This window comes from Momordica charantia, assembly GCF_013281855.1.
Source record: "Momordica charantia cultivar OHB3-1 chromosome 3 unlocalized genomic scaffold, Mcharantia_2.0 BLBB01000003.1, whole genome shotgun sequence".
NCBI classification, from domain to species: Eukaryota; Viridiplantae; Streptophyta; class Magnoliopsida; order Cucurbitales; family Cucurbitaceae; genus Momordica; species Momordica charantia.
Genome location: NW_028275161.1, coordinates 3,393,373 through 3,413,528, shown reverse-complemented (window position 1 = coordinate 3,413,528; position 20,156 = coordinate 3,393,373). Strand labels below are relative to the sequence as shown.

Below are 20,156 nucleotides of genomic sequence, written 5' to 3'. Positions count from 1 at the left end.
AAATCGGGAGGGCCCCGTACGGCGCAGGCTTCACAGTAGCCTCCCAGTTTTCCTTTCCACAGAACCAGAAACCATTCTGCTTCCTTCCTCTTCAAGAAACCTACTCCATCTCTCTCTCTCTCTCTCGTCGTTGTTCGTTACCGTCGCCGGAAAATCAAAAAGCTTTAGCTCCATGGAAAAAGATCGGTACGACGTCAATGGTTTTACTATCTGAACTGAACTCAAATGTAGATTATATTGCATATTTGCCTCTCTGCTCTACTGCTTATTTCTCTCTGTGTGTTGACGCTCTGTTTGGTTGATTTCGATGTTACTGAATGATGGCGGAAGGATACTCTCGTAATGTCGTTTATTTTCTGATTCCTTTTCACGTTTTGATGTTTTTTTTTTGTTACTTGAAGAGCGTTGCGCTGTCTATGTTGATGCTCTGTTTGGTTGTTCAAAATCTGTGCTAAATGACTGTAGAATGAACTTTGGGATTTGTATCGTTTATTTTTTTAATTCCGTTCACGTTTCTTTGTTTTTGTTTTTGTTTTTTTTTTGGTTACTTGAAGAGCATTAGATTATAGGTTTTCGTTGCGCTGTCTCTGTTGATGGCCTTGTGTTTAGTGTTGATGCTCTGCTTGGCTGTTCAAAATGTATGCGAAATGATTGCAGAATGAACTTTGGAAATTGTATCGTTTATTTTTTAATTCCTTTTCACGCTTCGGTGGTTTTCCTTTTTTTTTTGTTTGGTGAGTTGAAGAGCATAAGGTTATAGCTTATAGGTTTTCGTTTTGCTGTGTCTGTTGATGGCCTTGTGTTAGTGTTGATGCACTGTTTGGCTGTTCAAAATGTGTGCGAAATGATTGTGGAATGAACCTTGGGAATTGTATCGATTTTAATGTCTTCCGTGTTGATTGGGTATCTTCTATCTTAAAGAGATTTTTGAGTCCAAATTGAGCATATATCCTGCCACTTTCATTTATCTGCTCTTGCGATTTCTAGATTTCTGCAAATTAATAAATGAAATGAACTAAATATTTGGAGAGTAACAGGAGAAGTTCGTTGTAATATTGACTGGGATCACATAGAGTTTGTTCTTTGGAGGACCTGAATTTGTTTGAGAAGCCTCCATCTTATTTTGAGACTTAAAAGTAGGTGACTCCCGGTTAGGTTTGTGTAACATGGAGTTAAGAAGTCAATCCTATATTTGCCATGTTAATTCACTTTATCTCATGCTATGGATTTGTTGATCTCACGAACTAACTACATAAATTCAAGCATCACCAAACCAAACTTATGAAACTTAATTTTGTTCTACATATTCTCTTTTTAATTTATTCCAGTAAAGGAAGACAATGCTCTCTCATTAATCTTGAGTGAAACACAAGTGATGCAAAGTTCAAACTCAAACTCAAGTTTATAGAACTAATTTCTGTGCATAATTCAAACAATCGACTTTTCAACCCAGGGTTTCATAAACCTAGACTCATTAAAACCATACACATAATGTCTCTTAAGAGTGCTGTGCTTATTGTTATGGTTCGGCCTGTTGTAATATCTTTATCCTAGAAAGCAGTCATGCTAGGAGATATTGAAATATTTGTATTTAATATCATCCACTAATAATTCTCTCTGTTTACTGGAATGAGCTGTTCTTATTTTGTCTCAATATCTTCTTTAGTAATCATTGTAATTGAGTTTTATTGAAATGTTTACATTGAATGTTTTCCACTAACAATTCTTTCTGTACAAAGAGTCATTCTCATTTGCCTCGAATAGTTGGCTTTCTAAGTGATGATCTGATAGATTATATATTTTAGACTTGCTGTGTCCTTGATTTAGTGAAATCGGCATCATGATGTTTGTTTGCTGAGAAATTATTAGAGTTACGACTTTTGAGTTGTAAATCGTTGCTTTCAAATTGGTGACTCTAGTTTACTTCCAAATTGATTATTATTTTACTAGATGAAGTTAATCTGAGATTCTGAAGTTCTTTACTTGCTCGTGATGCTACCATTTAATTTTTGGTTATCTTTTAAATCTAATCTTGTAACTTCCTGAATCCTCAACATTTTTCTCCCAGTATTTGACTACCATTATTGTGCTCACCGGTATACCAACCTTATGTGATTTTTCTAGGTCTAAGATGTCTGGTGGCTCAAAAAGAGAAACTGAGACTGATAATTTCAAGAAGTATGAAGACTTCTATTATGCAGAACTGAAACGTGGTCGCATAAGAGTTAAAGTTTCTGGTTCTAGATCTAAGTACAGATGTCCATACTGCTCCGAGAGTGGGAAGGAGGATTTCCAATTTAAGGAGCTTCTCCGACATGCTTCTGGTGCGGCGAGATGCTCAAAGAATTGGAGCATAAAAGAAAGGGGAAAGCACTCAGCTCTAGAGAGGTACGTGAAGAAGTACTTTTGTGATGAGGATCGACCTCAACCTCTTAGTCAGGAGAGGCACAAGAACAAATATGTTTGTGCTGAGGATCAACCTCAACCTGCCAGTCAGGAGAGGCACAAGGACAAGTATGTTTGTACTGAGGATCAACCTCAACCTGTCAGTCAGGAGAGCCACAAGAACAAGTATGTTTGTGCAGAGGATCAACCCCAACCTGCCAGCCAAGAGAGGCACAAGAACAAGTATGTTTGTGCTGAGGATCAACCTCAACCTGTTAGCGAGGAGAGGCACAAGAACAAGTATGTTTGTGCTGAGGATCAATCCCAACCTGCCAGTCAGGAGAGGCACAAGAACAAGTATGTTTGTGCTGAGAATCAACCCCAACCTGCCAGCCAAGAGAGGCACAAGAACAAGTATGTTTGTACTGAGGATCAACCTCAACCTCTCAGCCATGAGAGGCACAAGAACAAGTATGTTTGTGCTGAGGATCAACCTCAACCTATCAGCAATAAGCAGCACTACGATCATGATCAGTTGTTTGTCTGGCCTTGGATGGCTATTGTAGCAAACATACAAACAGTGATAAAAGCGGGACGACATGTTGGGGAAAGTGGTTCCAAACTTCGAGATGAATTTACCCGACAAGGTTTTAATCCTTTGAAGGTTCATCCATTGTGGAACCGCTTTGGTCATTCTGGATTTGCAGTTGTTGAGTTTAACAAGGATTGGGATGGTTTTAGAAATGCTATAATGTTTGAAAAGAGTTTTGAAGTTGACCATCACGGGAAGAGGGACTATAATGTTTCAAGGCACCGAGGAGAGAAACTATATGGTTGGGTGGCAAGAGATGATGATTACTATTCAAAAAGCATTTTTGGGGATTATCTTCAGAGGAATGGGGACTTGAAAACTGTATCGGGTAAAGAGGCTGAAGATAATAGTAAAGCATTAAAGCTCTTCTCAAACTTAGCTAATACACTAGAAACTAAGAATCTACACCTGAAAGAGATCGCTCACAAAGTTCGAGCGACTAATGCGTCCCTGACTAATTTGATGGATCAGATGGATGAGACAGTTAAAACTCACAATGACAGTAAGATTGCATTTTCTTTGGACCTTTGGTTGATAATAGTGTAATTCTGCGCACAAAGATTTAGTTCTTGGACATTATATTTTTCCATAGCTTACTCTTTTTTTCACTTCTCTAGAAATTAGAAGGATGCAGCAGGATGAACAGGATCGTTTTAAACATATTGTCTCAGAGCACGAAAAAGTTAAACTAAAATTGGAAAATCAGAAGAAGGAGCTTCAGAAACGTGAACATAGTCTGCTTCATCGTGAGGCTAAAAATGATAATGAGAGGAGGAAGTTGTATCAGGAGAAGAAAATGGTACTTTATACTTTTCTCTTGTTTCGTCTTGAGTAAGCTTTCTTAATATCGTTTTTTAGCATTCTATAGTTTGAGAGATTTTACCTTCAGAGGTGTGTATTTTATTTTGCAAGAGTATCTGTAACTTGAACTAAAACGGACAGACTAATTTGAAAATTTGCATGATATTTGAAGTCCTATTAATTTATAATTTTTAATCTAATATGCTCAAATGTAACATTGCTTCCTTTCCATATTGCGCTACATCATGTTTCTAGTCATAAATTTCTACGAAGTACCCAATATTGAAGACAGCTCTGTGTACCTCCATTGTATTTATCATTTTAAAACATTTAAATTGTGGCTCTAGCTGGCTAGTGGCTAATTTACTGGATACTCTTGTTGAGAGTCTTGAGAATAGATCTTCTTGATAGGAACTAATTTTTTATTGTCTAATATGAACTTTTTTGTCAGAATGCAAGGGCCACTTTGGAGCAAAAGAAGGCAGAAGATGAAGTCTTGCACTTAGCTGGGGAACAAAAGGTGTGCTCGTATTTATAATTTCTTAGGGTCTTTCTATGCCTTTATTATATGCCTTTGGTTGTAGATATTTGTGGAGGCTTTTGATAGAACCCAAACAACTAGAAATATATTGAAATATAAAAGATAGAAGAACCACAACAACTTTCAAGTAATTTGAGGTACTTGGACTCTCCCCTCTATTGAGTATTCTTACTCAAGCGTGAACCACACTAAACAATTCCTTACCTTCATCTCTTCCCCCTTACTCTATTTATCACAAATCTCTACTAACCAATTTCTTATCTACTAATATCCTGAATTACCCCAAAGACATTCCTATCAGTTTTCATAAATCTTTGGGGTTTTGGTAATTGGCTATCTTTTTCTTCAAAACAAAGGTCTCTGTGGTAAGAAATTGTGGAACTTCACGATTTTCATATTTTTGTCTTTTATAATAAAGGTAAATATGGTGTTTGCAATAATGGTTTGGATTCGAAGTTCCTTGGGAATGATTCTTTTCCCCCTGTAAACGTTAGTTTAGGAGATGACTATAGAATTTTCTTTCAAGAATATTATTGTGGGAATCTGATGTACAGAGTAGAAAATTATTAGCAAGCCTAGTAGAATTGTTTGATTGCCTTACTGAGGGCTGTCTCTCTCTCTCCTGCAATTTTTTTACCTAATGTCTGCCAATCTTCCCGAAATTCCAGATCCCCCAACACTCACTATTTGTTATCTTAATTCAAAGTTTAAGCCTACTAATGACTAATGTACCCTCTTCCTATTAGGTTCTTTGTTCTGCATTTCTTCTTTTCTGAACCGTTTCATCTTCATTGTATTTCCTTAACCATTATTGCCTAATTAGTTCTATATTTATTTTATAGCATAAATTTTGTTTTTCATATTTTGGAAAAAATATATATTATACAATGACTTAGAGCCTTCTGCATTTTCTGTTCTCTCGAGTTTCATTCATGATGGGAGTATCTTCAACAGGAAGAAGATTTTGGTGCAAGCATCTTACTAGTTCCTTTTCATGTTTTTTTTTTTTTTTTTACTTCCTGAATCTGGCCTTTCCAAACCTCTTTCTGGTACTGCTCATTTCGCATGGTTTAGAGGTCTTCCATATATAAGATTTAGGTTCTTTGTGATTTGGTTTCAAAAGGTAAAATATTTTAGAAAAGTAGGTATTTTCTTTTCTTTCTTCATCTTAATATTTCATTTGTTTGCAGGCTAATAAATCAGTTAGTCACCTCTTTCTTCATTGTGGGTTCATTACAAAGTTTTGGGTCATGCTCCTTTTTCTGTTTAATACATGTTGGGTGTTCCTGAAAGGATGCATATCCATTCTTTTGTTTGGATGTCTTGGAGGTAGCTTCCACAAGGGTCATGGCTTGTTCGTTAAATTTTAACTTCTGTTAGGATGCATATCCATCCAGAAGTATTTTGGAATAGGGTGCCTTTTTTTTTTCTTTTCTTTTTGGTAAAAAAATCTCCATACTTAAATTTTAGGCTTAGATATTACAGAAACTTGAGTGGGGAACTTTCTCATATTTTTGAGAAATATCTAGTGGTTATTAAGGCAAGTGAAAAAGTGTAAAAGAACCTTAGTAGGAGTGAACATCCTCCCTGAAATTTGAACCCTTTTAACATAAAACACTGAAACCCAAATTCAAGTTCTAAGAAGTACAGACACGACAGGACACGACGATACGTCAATTTCTAAAAAACTAAGACACGGACACGCCGGGGATACGTTATTTATTTATTATTTTTTTTAGGATATAGATAAATTTAACATAAAATGCTAAATATACTTCACTAAAAAGCATAAATGTCGAGTCAATTTATTGGGTTGAAGATGTACCCCACTAAAAAGATAAAAATAGTAAATGTAATCCACTAAAAAATCCTAGAGAAGGATTTGAATTTGATTATTGGGTCGAAGTTGTCATCCTAATTTAGTAAAACATATTCTACTATAGTTTAATTCATATGAAATTAGGAAAAAAGAAAGTAAGAATAGAGCTTATTTAATTTAACTCACACAAACAGAAGGGTGGGTCACTTAGGTAGCGTTTTAGGTTTTTTTTGTAGTTTAAGTTTTCGAGATTTCAACTAGACTTCTTGGGCTTCCAAAATTAGGCTAAAGAAACAACATTTTTTTATCTGGCGTGTCCCTCCCGTGTCCAAATGTGTCCCCACGTGTCTGAAATAAAAAAAAAAAGAAATATTGGGACACTTCAAATTGCGTGTCGGATACGTGTCCGGAGCGTGTCTGGACGTATCTGTGTTCGACACGTGTCCGACACAGATACTTCTCTTTTTTTGCCGTGTCCGTGTTTTATAGTTCAAGTTGTATCAATCTAAGGGAAGGCTAGAATGAATTATCTTGATGATCAACATCAAGAGTATAGAAATTTTGTTCCTAAACCCAAGATTTGGACCTTTCAACATGATAGCTTGATAAAGGCTATTTGAATGATTCTAGCATAAAAATCTAAAACACAAGAATTACAAACGAAACAAGCTCTAGGTTTTGGAAGCAAATATTTGCAACATCCATTCAAAAATATTATGTGATTACAAAGAACTCAAATGGACTATGAGTGTGTTTGGGAGAGCATTCGGTGGTAATGTAGACTAGTTTGTGATGAAAATAGGGTGCTTATAATTTACTTCTTATTGCAGAAAGAGAAGGAGAAGCTTCACAAAAAGATACTAGAGCTGGAGCAGAAACTTGATGCTAAACAAGCATTAGAGTTGGAAATTGAGAGGTTGAAGGGTTCGTTAGAAGTCATGAAACACATGAATGAGGATGATGATGATGCCAAGAGAGAAATGGACCAGATTCAACAAGATTTGGATGAGAAGGAAGAAGAATTTGAATACTATCAAAACATCAATCAAAACCTCATCATCAAAGAGCGTAGAACAAACGATGAAGTTCAAGAGGCGCGTAAAGAATTGATCAATGTATGTAGTTGCAATTTTGAATTTTACCATTGATTTCTTGTTTGTGCTTAGCTAAATACATTGACTTCAAGAAAGTCAAATTACATGGCCAATATTGATACCGACTACTGGATAGCACCTTTCATGCCTTGTAACTTTAATTCCTTTATTCCACAGGTGTTTGGAGGTACGTCGAACCGAGCCGCTATTCGTGTCAAGAGAATGAGAGATCTTGACAGCAAACCATTCTGCGAAGCCACAAAGTTGAAGTATGTCAAGGAAGAAGCAGAAGCGAAAGCAGTAGAGTTGTGTTCACTGTGGGAGGATCAAATTCGTGACCCTAGCTGGCATCCTTTCAGGATTATAGAGGGCGATGGAGGACAAGCTAAGGTATGCAGAGAGTTTTTCCTTTCGGCTTGTTATGATTTTGGGATAATTATGCATAATATTAAAAAAAAAAACCCAATTAGTAATTATTTTGTTTTTGGTGTACTGTTGTGTACATTTTAGTTTATTAAACACTTCACCTTTGGGTTTCTTTACTTTGTTATCTACCCGTGAAAAAAAATCTTTAAAATCTATGATAAATTTTAATTTTAAGATCTAAAAAAAATTAGTTTTGAAAATTTTATTTTGTTTCTAAACGTTGGCTCAGATTTCAAATGTATTCGTAAGAATGGTAAAAAAAATATCAATGAAATTAAGTGGAAGTGGACATCATTAAAAAACAGAACAAAAGAAACCAAATTGTTAGGGGCTTATCAAATGTGTCGTGAGTTTATTTCCTGAAGTTGTTGATTTGGAAAGGAGTGGATCTGGCTTGTCCAATGCCATGTGCCACCTGCTCATAGATATTATCTCTCTAATGATTTAAATCCTGTGACTTCTTGTTAACATGAATGGATCTTTTTCAGGAAATTATAGATGAAAATGATGAGATGTTAAAAGGTTTGAAGAATGAGTATGGAGATGAAGTTTACGAGGCTGTCGTGACAGCGTTGATGGAAATGAACGAGTATAACCCTAGTGGTAGATATACTGTGTTGGATCTTTGGAACTTTAAAGAGGGAAGAAAAGCGACATTAAAGGAAGGTGTAGCTCATATTCTGAAGCAATGGAGACTGCATAAAAGAAAGAAAAGCTAAAGGCAAGTAAGTGCTATAGACTTTCATATTGCTATAGTTTTTATGTGTTTATAATTGAGGTCAGCTTCTGATTTAGGTGATAGGGAAGGGAACTTTTAGAAGAAGGGAATGATTTTAAATCTTCGTTAGAATAGTAGAACTCTGCCATTTGAAAGTAAAGTTTATCTTTTAAAAATGAAGAAAACAATTACAGGTCCGATTTTGATCCCCCTTTCAGTTGCAGCCCTTTCAGGCTGAGTTATTGGCTATTCTCGAAGGTGTCCGTTTTTGCTGACCAAAACCAAATAACTCACCTTACTGTGGAGTCTGGTTCTCTGATGGCAATCCAATCTCTCTCTGGTATGACTGAAATCCCTAAAGGAAGAAAGCAATTGAAATTTCTCGATCTCCTTTGTGCATGTTAGTCATAGCAAATTGCTTATCCAAGAGAGCAATTTGCTATTGTTTCAATTTCTAAGAAAGGTGCTTTGACCGTTGAGTTATATTGATATTGGTAGTGTTTTTAAAATGCAGAGTGATCTCTGATATATAGGGCATTGTTTTAACTTCCTATTGTTTCAAATTTTAATTTATCCCCAATGTGCAGGTTTATTTCATTAACTCATTTTTTTACTGGAGAAAAAAAGAAAAGAAAAGAAAAATCTATAATAATATAAATTGAATACGAATTAAAAAAATGAAATGAGGTTTCTTCATATTCAGGCCTAGTTATTTTACATTTTGTTTAGAGTGTGTTTATGCTCGTGCTACTAGCTGGGAGCCTGAGATAGCATTTGTTGTAGCTCCTTCATGTTGATAAGCTATGATGTGGTTTGTTGATGAGGTTTGTAGTGTTTTCTTTGCTATTTGTCTATTTTAAGTTGCGTAGTTGACTTTCTTGTTGGTGTTTTACGTGCCTTGATAGGATTTTAATTCCATCCGTGCCTTGGTCTCAGGGTGTGAGATATATCTATCTTTTTTTATTTTTTTTAATTTTGCAATATACTTAATTTTATTTTGCAAAATATATATAGAAAAAGAGTGGGTGTTGTTAGGATGTTATTGTAAAGTTTCCTAAAAAATAAAACCACATGAATAAAAGAATAGCGTAATAATATTATTATTAGTTGAACAAGTATGTGAGCTTTGAACCAAACTATATTCAAATTTACATTCATTTATTATTCTATGCGATAAGTTTTTACATGAATCAAGTTATTCATCAAATATTCCATATCAATTGGTTGTTGGGTCATTGAATTATTGTTATTTTATTAGTAATTCCTATGTATTTTTCGACACCAAATGTTGTAGGGTCAAGTGGTTGCTCCAACAGTATTTATGTCAAAAATTAAGATAATAACTAAACTAATTTTTTGTCTTTGCAAAAAAGAATATTTCTATTTTAGATAATAAAGGGTTTAAATCTTATTTTAATCCCTCCACTTTTAGGTTTATTTTATTTTGGTCTCTCAATTATAAAATGTCTATTTTAGCCTGTATGACTTTTAAAAAATAACCAGTTTAGTCTCTCAACTTACTAAAAGTAACTATTCTAGTGATTTGAATATTGTTTTTAGGCACAGTTTCAAATATGGCAAAAAATTTTCAACTTACTAAAAGTAACTATTCTAGTGATTTGAATATTGTTTTTAGGCACAGTTTCAAATATGGCAAAAAATTTTAGTAAAATCAGTAGAATAGCAACCACGTTTAGTTTTTTCAAATATAGTACTTAAAAAAAAAACAGAGGTTCAATAGGTAAATGATATATATTTGTAATATATCTTACTATTGATATATGTATGCGATAAACATATATAGTATCTGATGTACTTGCAATATGTATGTAATAGCGGTTCATAAACTTTCAATATTGTGTCTAATTGATTACTGACTTATTATACATTTTTTGAACTTTAAAGATTTGTTGATTTAAAATTTAAAGGTTAAGGACCTATTAGGCAAGAAACTCAATTTTATATTTAATAGTCCTTAAGTTTTCTTTTTTTAAAAAATAGAACAGAGAGAAGAAAAGTAAAGTAAGCTTGCCTGTTCCACTTAATAGTATTGTATTACTAGATCAGTTGGTTTATAACCTCTTGATAGTTATAACTATACCATTCAATCTATATATAGACTTTGTACTCATTATTAATTAAGTGAAGCATACTCTATTTCTTAATAGAGATTATTACATGGTATCAGCCCTTCTCTGACTCACGTCGCTTCAATGGTGGACTTTATCTCCTCGAAAGATCTTGCTTCACCTATCTTTCTCGTGTCAAATATATGTAATATGGTATCAATCCACCTTGATTCTTCAAATTTTGTTCTCTGTAAGTTTCAACTCATATCCATCTTGAAAGATCACAAGTTATTTGGTTTCATTGATGGTTGTGTGCCTAAGCCGAAGCCTTTTTCGTCTGCCCGGCCTACAACTTATTCATCTTCTGTATCCGCATCTGATCCGATCTATGAAGATTGGATTGTAAGGATCATGTTCTCATGACCTTAATCAATGCAACTCTCTTGCCTACTGCTCTATCAGATATAGTTGGCTATGAAATATCTAAAGAGATTTGGGAGACTCTAGTGAAACATTATTCTTACAATTCAAGGACAAATATTGTAAACCTAAAGACCAATCTATAGTCTGTGTCCAAGAAATGCCGTATGTTCAGCAAGTTAAAGAAATTAAAGATAAATTGGCGAATATCAGTGTTCTTGTTGAAGACGAGGATCTTATCATCTACATTTTAAACGGACTTTCTGTTGAATACAATAGCTTTCGAACATCAATGCACACTCGGTCCTTATCGGTTTCGTTTAATGAACTTCGTGTTCTTCTAGTTTCAGAGGAAGCTGTGATTGACAAATAGTCCAAATGCGATGAGGCTTTCTCTTCGCCTATTGCTTTACTCGCCAGTCAAAATTCATCTTAGAATCAGAATAACAATCCGAATTTAGGGCGTGACAGAGGTTCCCCTGACTCCCAATTTTGGTACTCCTGGTCATGGTCGAGGTTTGTCTTTATCGCCCTTACTTGCTCCATTTGGTAAATCAACTTCTCCAGATGGCGCCTTTCAACGTATTATTTGCAAAATCTTTCAACAAGCAGGGCACACGAAACTCGCTTTGTTTCAATTGGATAAATTATAGCTATCAAGAGAGACATCCTCCTACTCAGTTGGCAGCCATGGTTGCCAATCAAAATTATGCTCCTGTGAAAGGATGTGAATCTCGGAGTGGAAGCAGTAGAATGCGTTCTTGAATTTCTTTTGAAATTTAAAACACAGAAAAATATAAAATAGAGAAGAATGTTGGATTTTACCTTTGAAGACTCTTCTTCATGTAAACACAATGAGACAACACCACTCGATCTTCCTCGCTAAGTCTCTCGGTCGAGAATCCAGATTGTGGGATCCAATTGCAAGGGGTTGAGAGAGCAAGAGACTTGAGAGATTTTTTTTAAGAGTTCCTTTAGGGTTTAGCTTACTATTATATTTATAGAGGGAAAATCCTAAGACCATCAGGATATCTTATCCTTTTGGATATAAGATATAGATTTAGGAGAAATCCCAAGACCATCAGGATATCTTCTTCTTTTAAATTCCTAAAGGGAATTCATAATGTAGAAAATAGGAATTTTTTCCTTCCATAACATTAATCCCGACTCTCAAAATACATTGTATTAATTTTGAATCTTTATCCAAAATTAACATATATTTATATAATGTATCAACGTATATTATATAATTTGAACATTTCAAATTATTTCATAATTCTTGATCCTCGTTTTACTTGTTGTGAGCTGGCAAGGGGACCTAATGGACCTACTGTATCTATTCTATATGGTGGTATGTGGAATGACAAAAATGGTGAATGTAGTAATCACAATTTTATATGGTGGTACGTGGAAAAAAATAGTGAATGTAGTAATCACAATTCTATATGGTGGTACGTGGAATGAAAAAAATGGGTACAACAATGATGAATGTAGTAATCACAATTCTATATGGTGGTATGTGCAATGAAAAAAATGGGTATGACAATTTCAACATCTCTCAGATATTAGAAGAATTATTTAGAAGAATTATCAAAATTATACGGTCAATAAATGTATATACCAGTTGATAAAAAATCAACATTAGAATATAATACACGTATAAATCACAATGCAACTCAATCATCAAAATTAAAACGTCTATATATGTATGTACTAATAATTCAAAAATTAACAAAATATGAAAGTCAATAGATGTATGTGTCAATTCAAGAAACAACCAAATACGAAAGTCAATACATATATGTACTACTCTATAACTAAATTTATTTTAGGGTCAACTTTAGTCTATTTTGTCTTACCTCCGACTAAGTCTACCCCACTCATTTTTTTGCTGGTCTCCTTCAATTTCTTACTTTTCTTTCCCTAGACAACATCACATTCATTGGAGTCTCTCTCTAGGTCCTTGATGATTCAATCTGTATATATAAAGATAAATCAACTATGAGAGGATTTTTTAAAAAAGAAACAAGTCATATATAAACTGTTGTATTTATACCTCTTCTTCATTGTCTAAGGTGATTGTGCGCGTTTCTCTTCGACGCCCTATTATTCCAACAGCCTTTAATCGTTCACTCGATCATCAAGATATTCCTCCTCTAAGTTTTACTGTTAGTTTGTCAGATATACTCCTCAAATTTGGTTATTAACAACATGCTCATGTGGTAGGTCCCACATTTATATATATATTTTTTAAAATAACCTGAAATTTAAGAAGACAAAAAATATCTTTTTAAACTAAGTTTTATACGCAAAATCAGAACAAAGATTTTACCTTCCTCGAATAGTCGAAGTGGTGGGCAACGGTGGCCGATTCTAGTCTATGGCGGGACGGTCGAATTTAGTTCGGATGGTGCAACGTGTCACAACCATACTAGTAGATAGTAGGTTGTGACGCTGGTGGTGATACTCATATGTCGCCCGTTGGGACATGTTGAGGGCTGAGAGAGAAGTGTCATGATGTGACTAAAGAGGATGGTGCATCATCTATCACACCCAAAGGATGTGCACAAGAATGCCTAGAGAAGGCGTATGCAGAATGCAAGACGAAGGCGATGTCAGTGGTGTCGGTGACAAGCTCAACGGGGGCCAGTTGGGGCCCTGGGCCATGACCCTAGAAGTTAGGGTTCCATCGAGATTTTGGACGAGCGGCTTTAGAGCCAGATGCATATTAGTGAGATATGCAAGCATGCCAAGTTTTGTGTCAATCAGAGTTCAGATGTGCACTCTACGTTGGTGAGTGACTCCTTGCCAATTTGCACGTACATGCCTGCCAGACCAAGATTGCCTTAGAATGTACTATAGGGGGAGGCATGGTATTGGCTCACCACCACCCCTAGGCCATGTCAGGGCCTAAGTGAGCTACCCCATGGCACATGCGTGTGTCATGGTGAGGGCGAGTGTCTGCAAGACGAGTGTCTTGGGCGACTTCCTTTAAGGATAGAAAACTTAAGGATAGTGTCGGCCAGCACGGGTGTGCCGGCCTTGCACCTCGATCCATGTGTCGAAGATTGCACCACGAGACCCTTATGTTGGACGGTATGCTCGAGTGAGATGGCACAAGTGCAAGAGTCATCTTGCCTCGATAGTGTCCGGATAGATGGATGTCCGAAAGGCCCTGATCATAAATACGAACTCATGGGTCAGTTCTCAGTAGATGTGTCCAAGCAAGCAACGAAGCCCGATGACATCCCGATCTTCGGGGTGGCATCCCACAGTACCGGTGGACACCCGGTAAGTGAGAAAAAGCTAGTCTTGGCCCAGTAAGCGACAAGACTCATCCCGATTGTCAAGTTTAGTCATTCCTTGTCAGGATCTCGGCAGGAATCATCACAGCAGTACCCAGTAAGGCCGTTTAGCTCGTTATTGACTAGTTTCTCGGTAGGAATGATTTTAGAGGCGTCCGATAAGCTAATTTTAACATAGTTAAGCTGTAGGAATCTCTCAGTAGTATCCGGTTGGCATTTTAAGCTCGTTCTGATCCCATCAAATGTCAGAACTCATCTCGGTAAGGTCCTGGCTCATCGTAGGAGTGGGACGACTGAGTGGCCGAGAACCAAGTTGGTTGGAAACGTGAAGTGAAGCTAAGTTGAGGAAGAAAGAACCTCACCTAAGGTCCAACAAAGCCGCAAAGGGCGCAAAAAGTGTACTGGGGCTGAGTTCCCCGTTAGGATGGCCATGGTCGAACTTAGATCATGGCGGCTGCACGGTTGAAAAAGGTATGACCGTGACAAAGCGTGGCGGCGGGATGCCCGAATCTTGGCTAGTACAGATGGTGCAGCGGCAGGGAGGGTCGGATCTGTGTCGAAAGGAAAGATGTGGCAGTTGAACGACCGAATCTAGGTTGGGATGGTATGGTGCGGTGGCGGGTTGGGCGACGCAGCGGCGGAGCGGGAAGCAGAGAGGGCAGCAGAGATGGATTCGGGCGGCAGCGTGAAGGGCGCGTGAAAGAAATGGATGATTGGGGCCAAACTTTAATTTGTTAAAAATCCAATAAAGGTAAGTTGATTCCCAAATTATATTTACTCTCTTATTTGGAAATCTTCTATTTTAGATGGATAAATTTCAAAATCTACCTCAACACAGTCTTATAAAAAAAAATTTAAATCTACTTTGAAATTCCAATTACCGATTTTAAATTAGATTTAAGATAATTATTTTAATTTCATTTATTTTTTATTAGATACTTTGATTTTCCTAATATTAAGGCTGATTGTTTTTGTTATTCGTAAAAATCTTAAATCCTTAAAATTATGTATATATACTAAGATTGGTTACAAGGTTATATTTGTCAAAACATTTTCTCAATATTTAAAAAAAAAAGTCATTTAGCCATTTTTGCTATATCTCATAGGTTTGGCCATTTTTTAAAAGTTATTAAATTTGGTCATTTCTACAGTTGTCCTAATTTAGGGCACGTGTAAATTTAAGACTGGTCCTAAATATAATTTTAAATTGTGATGTGACATTTAGTAATTGACCAAATTTTAGGGGCAACTGCAGGAATGACCAAATTTAATAACACATTTTAAAAAATGACCAAACCTATGAGATATTGTAATAATGGCTAAATGGTTTTTTTTTAAAATACTGATAAAATGTTTAGACAAATATACCCTTGTAACCAATTAGGTATATATATATAATTGTAGGTATCTAAGATTTTTACGAATTGAAAAAACAATCAACCTTAATTTTAGGGAATCAACCGTATCTAATAAAATCTAAATGAAATTAAAATATTTATTTTAAATCTAATTTAAAATTACTAATTATTATTTTAAATCTAATTTTAAATTACTCATTAGAGTCTGAAAGTAGATTTTAAAAGAAATTGATAAAAGTGTGTTGGTGTAGATTTTAAAATTTACTCATGTCTAATATAAGATTCAAAAATAAGAGAGTAAATATAAAATTGATAAAACTGTGTTGGTGTAAATCTACCCCTACCTAATATAAGATTTAAAAATAAGGTGGTAAATATAAGTAATACCTTTATTGATTTTTTTTAAGAAATTAGGGTTTTAAAAAAAAAAAACTTTTTAACCTTTCTTCTTGCTTTTGACAGCTTCAGTTGCCGCCTCCTCCAGCCTGCAAAAGAAGACGCTGCCACTGCTTCAGCTGCCGCTCCCATCCACGCAAAACGCGCTGCAGCATTCTTCCTCGCTCTCACGCCGCCGCACCATCCACGCCGACACACTAATCGTCGCCCCATCCATAAGTCGCCGAACGGCTGCTCAGGCGAGTTCGTTTCCCATTGGCCGGAGCTTCGCCAGACGCCGCCGTCGAGTTATCGGTGGTTCGCCCAACTCGCAACAGCCGCCCAGCTGGCCGCTCACGCTGCCGCCCCATCCACACCGACGCACCAACCGCCGTCCCATCCATCAGTAGCCGAACCGCTGCTCAGGCGCTCTTGTCCCCCATCCGCCGGAGTTTCGTCAGCCGCCGCTCGAAACCGCAGTACAAACTAATACCGCCGTCGCGCGTCCATACTTCCCTGCCGTTTGAATAAGATTCGTCCGTCAATACCCCGACTGTTTGAGGAAGGTCTTTGTTCTGATTAAGGTTGATTGTTTGATGAAGGTCTTTGCAGCTTAATTTAAAATGAAATTTTTTGCCTTCTTAAATTTTAGGTGTATTTTTAAAAATATATAAATGTGGGACCTACCGTGTTGTTAATAACCATATTTGAGGAGTATATGTGTTTAACTCCAACAAACTTACTATATTTAAGTAAATTAAAATCTAAATAAAATTTATAGATATGGTTAAAGTTAGAGGAAGAATAACTCGACGATCGAGTGAACGATTGAAGGCTGTTGGAATAACAGGGGGTCGAAGAGAAACGTGCACAATCAGCTTAGAAAGTGAAGAAGAGGTATATATAAATCTTTTTACATATGGGTTGTTTGTTTTGTTATAAATCCTCAAGTTTAATCTATTTTGTTTTATTTTTATATATACAAATTGAATCATCAAGTCCCCAAAGAAAGACTCCAATGAATACTATAGAATGTGATGTTGTCCAAGGAAAGAAAAGTAAGAAATTGAAGGATACCAGCAAAAAAAGGGGTAGAGGAGACTTGGTCGGAGGTAAAACAAAACAGATTAAAATTGACCCTAAAAGGAATTGGGGTTGTAAGGAATCCACCAAGAAGGTAAGAACTCAGTGGATGTTGGTGTATATTTAAAAATTAGATTCTAATTATACTCTTATGCTCCAGGGAAAGTTGCAAACCAGACGGTACACAACTTGGTTTTGGAAGATATGGCACTAAAAGTTGTAGAGCTGGTCATCTTTCATATCGAGCCATTGAAGCAGCGCGTCGGGCTATAATCGGACAATTCCATCGTGCTATGAGCGGACAATTCCGAAGAAATGGTAAAATATGGGTAAGAGTTCTCGCAGATCTCCCTATTACCGGGAAACCTACAGAAGTCAGAATGGGAAGAGGAAAAGGAAATCCTACGGGTTGGATTGCTCGTGTGTCCACGGGACAAATCCCATTTGAAATGGATGGTGTGAGTTTGTCAAATGCTCGACAAGCCGCTACATTAGCGGCGCATAAACCATGTTCGTCAACCAAGTTTGTTCAGTGGTCGTAACGTCTCAAGATAGTTGAGAAAGAGTGCATTGTTAGTGAGGTAATTATTGGGATATACATGTACTAGCTTTTGTAGTACAGTAGTCAATAGATGTATTGACTTTTGAATTTGGTTGATAAATTGATATATACATTTGTTTACTTCATATTTTGTTAATTGTTGAATTATTTTGATATATATGTATTAGTTTATATAATTATATTATTGTAAAACCGTAAATAGATGTATTCACTTACGTTTAAAGTGAGTAAGAATGCAACAGACGACGATTTGGTGAAGATGGCGCTATTGTATTGTTTAGAAAGCTTCATTCTACCGCATCAAGATTCTGTTCATGTTAAAATGGAACATATCCTTATGGTGGATGATCCAGAACTTTTTAATAGTTATCCTCGGGGTAGGGTAGCATTTTATCTACTGACAGACTGTATGAAAAAGGCAACTGAGAGTCGATGAAAGATAGGCATTGGAATAGGCGGCTTCATTTATGCACTATTGATTTGGGCGTATGAGGTAATTCCTACTTGAGTATACCCCCAAATGCTTTTGCAAAACGCGTTGGAAATGACATTCCTAGGATTATCAATTGGGATGTTGTTGTGCAACCTGAATGGAAAGATTTGGCTTCCAAAATATTTGATTTACAGAAGGTAATCAATTATTTTTATTCCATTTTATCTTCATATATTTCATTGTTTCAACGTGTATATTAATAAATACATTGTTAAATTGTGCAGTTGGAAGTAGTCCAAATGAATCCAACTGATGATGAGTTGTTGATGCCATATTTTGCACCATTTATATGTAATTCATTAACATCGCGTAATGAAGGACAGCATAGTGGAGCAGGAAACGTAGGAGGCTTGCTTGTTAGAGAAGTAGCAATGAACGAGCGAATAGAGAAAATTGAGAAAAAACAAGATGACATTTTAAATAAACAGTGTGAAATTGTGAGTAAACTGGACGATGTCATCAGAACAATAAATTTAATGTTCGGTATTATGAAAACTGACTTTGCCAATGAAGAGGAGATACAAGCGAGGTTTATCGTCATGGGGGATGTGATGGAGCTTGGTAAAGATAGTGTTGATTGGGTTAGTATTTACCCTGTATAATTACTTGATAATTGTAATTTGATTTTGCTAGCATTACATATTTTAAGTTATGAACTTTTGCAGGAAGGTAATTCTTTTAAGAAGGAATCTGAAAACTTGGAAACACAGCAACGAGAGAAACATGGCTCAACATTAGATGATCATAACCAAGAAAAGAGCCAAAAAACAATAAAGGAGGATTATGATGAAGACCCTACTGGCAGACACCAACCACAAAGAGATAGACCAGTAGTGGAAGCCAATATAATTGATAAATCAACAACAGAAGGTGGTGGCATGGTTGAGAGGGGAGTCAATCAAGAGACAAAGCATGTAATATTGTATACTTTGAATTATAGGCTTGGTTTTGTACTTAGATACACTACACAGTTTAAATTTGGTTGTATGAAATACAATATAGGCCCGTGATGAGAACGATGACATTATCAATAAAGTCATTCGGTCAATCGATGAGTCGAAAATCATTGAAAAATTAAAACGGAGCCAAAAAGGAAAGGAAATTATAAAGGTAATGCTACTTGATGTGTATATATTCATATACATTTTATAAAACGGATTATTGATTCTTTTAAAAATAGGATAAACCTCTGAATACGAATAAGTCTTCAAGGAGCGCTGTTGAACTTGAGACGCTTTATGTAAAACGAGTAAGTAGTTCTTAAGTAGTTCATCAATGTTAAAGAATTCTTAATGAAAATTTTGTTCTTAATGTTTATTTTATTATAATTCAAAGGCTAATAGTATTAGAATACAAGATCCAGTGCAGCGGAGTACTCAACCTAGGAGGCCGCTCATCGAGGTATTTGAACATTGACTATTATACTAATTAATGGTATACTTTTATATTTCTCTTGATTATGGTAGCTAATATATTGTATATAATTTTAGTTGAAATCCAATATGAATGCATTGAAGAAAGTTGGAGAAAAAAATGAAAAAATGGAGAAGACAGAAAAAGTGACAGAAGGCATATATATTGATGCAATGAAAGGGACAAGCAAGACAACTATTCTAGAAAATCTGCCAAAATGTTACTATCAGCCATCATTTGACCTTTTAAGTCAGACCCAGGAATAACATATGGTTCCTACGAACTTATAGGGTTCTTTTTGCATTTACTTATCATTTGACATTTGTTTATGGATATTTGCAGTCTCACAAGTCTAACTGTGACTATTTGTTGGGATGTTAGTTTTTGATCTATGGAGAATTTTGCGTTCTAATTTATGGAATTGGGCACTTAAAATAACATCACCTATTTTCATTATCGTTTTTATTTATGGGTTGTGAGTGTTCGATTTTTTAATTTTGTTTTGTTGTCGATGAATTATTAAATGATAAAGAACATGTGGGAGCATATACCCATGTGGCTAGGTTTATCTACCAAGTGATGCAAATATAAAGTAAAAGAAAAAAATGTAACAATATTAAATATGGATCATAATAATAAACTTAAAATAGTTGTCAAATAAATATCTAAACTTAAAATATAAAAGCAAACTCCTTATTGCAA

General features: G+C 35.6%; 1 protein-coding gene across 8 annotated transcripts; it reads left to right on the top strand.

Moving 5' to 3' along the window:
- Positions 1-8: 8 nt before the first annotated feature.
- Positions 9-17,597, top strand: LOC111022265 (protein INVOLVED IN DE NOVO 2). 8 transcript variants are annotated; one of them, XR_015789926.1, is made up of 9 exons: positions 9-186; positions 2,125-3,479; positions 3,595-3,776; positions 4,230-4,298; positions 6,969-7,253; positions 7,410-7,622; positions 8,147-8,383; positions 8,595-8,716; positions 17,147-17,597. XR_015789926.1 is itself a non-coding variant. In XM_088122049.1 (8 exons), exons 1-7 carry the CDS (start codon positions 173-175, stop codon positions 8,375-8,377), a joined length of 2,349 nt encoding a protein of 782 aa, XP_087978175.1. In that variant the 5' UTR covers positions 9-172; the 3' UTR covers positions 8,378-8,379; positions 8,595-8,977. The 8 variants fall into 8 exon arrangements, 4 of the variants coding, with proteins under 4 accessions (XP_087978175.1, XP_087978174.1, XP_087978172.1 ...); XR_015789929.1 differs by having other exon boundaries at positions 8,571-8,716; XR_015789927.1 differs by lacking the exon at positions 17,147-17,597 and adding an exon at positions 15,991-17,140.
- The last annotated feature ends 2,559 nt before the right edge of the window (positions 17,598-20,156 follow it).

Coding starts and splice junctions, on each gene's coding strand:
- LOC111022265 (XM_088122049.1), top strand. Junction 3,777..4,229: donor TGTATCAGGAGAAGAAAATG/GTACTTTATACT, acceptor CTTTTTTGTCAG/AATGCAAGGGCCACTTTGGA. Junction 4,299..6,968: donor ACTTAGCTGGGGAACAAAAG/GTGTGCTCGTAT, acceptor TTCTTATTGCAG/AAAGAGAAGGAGAAGCTTCA.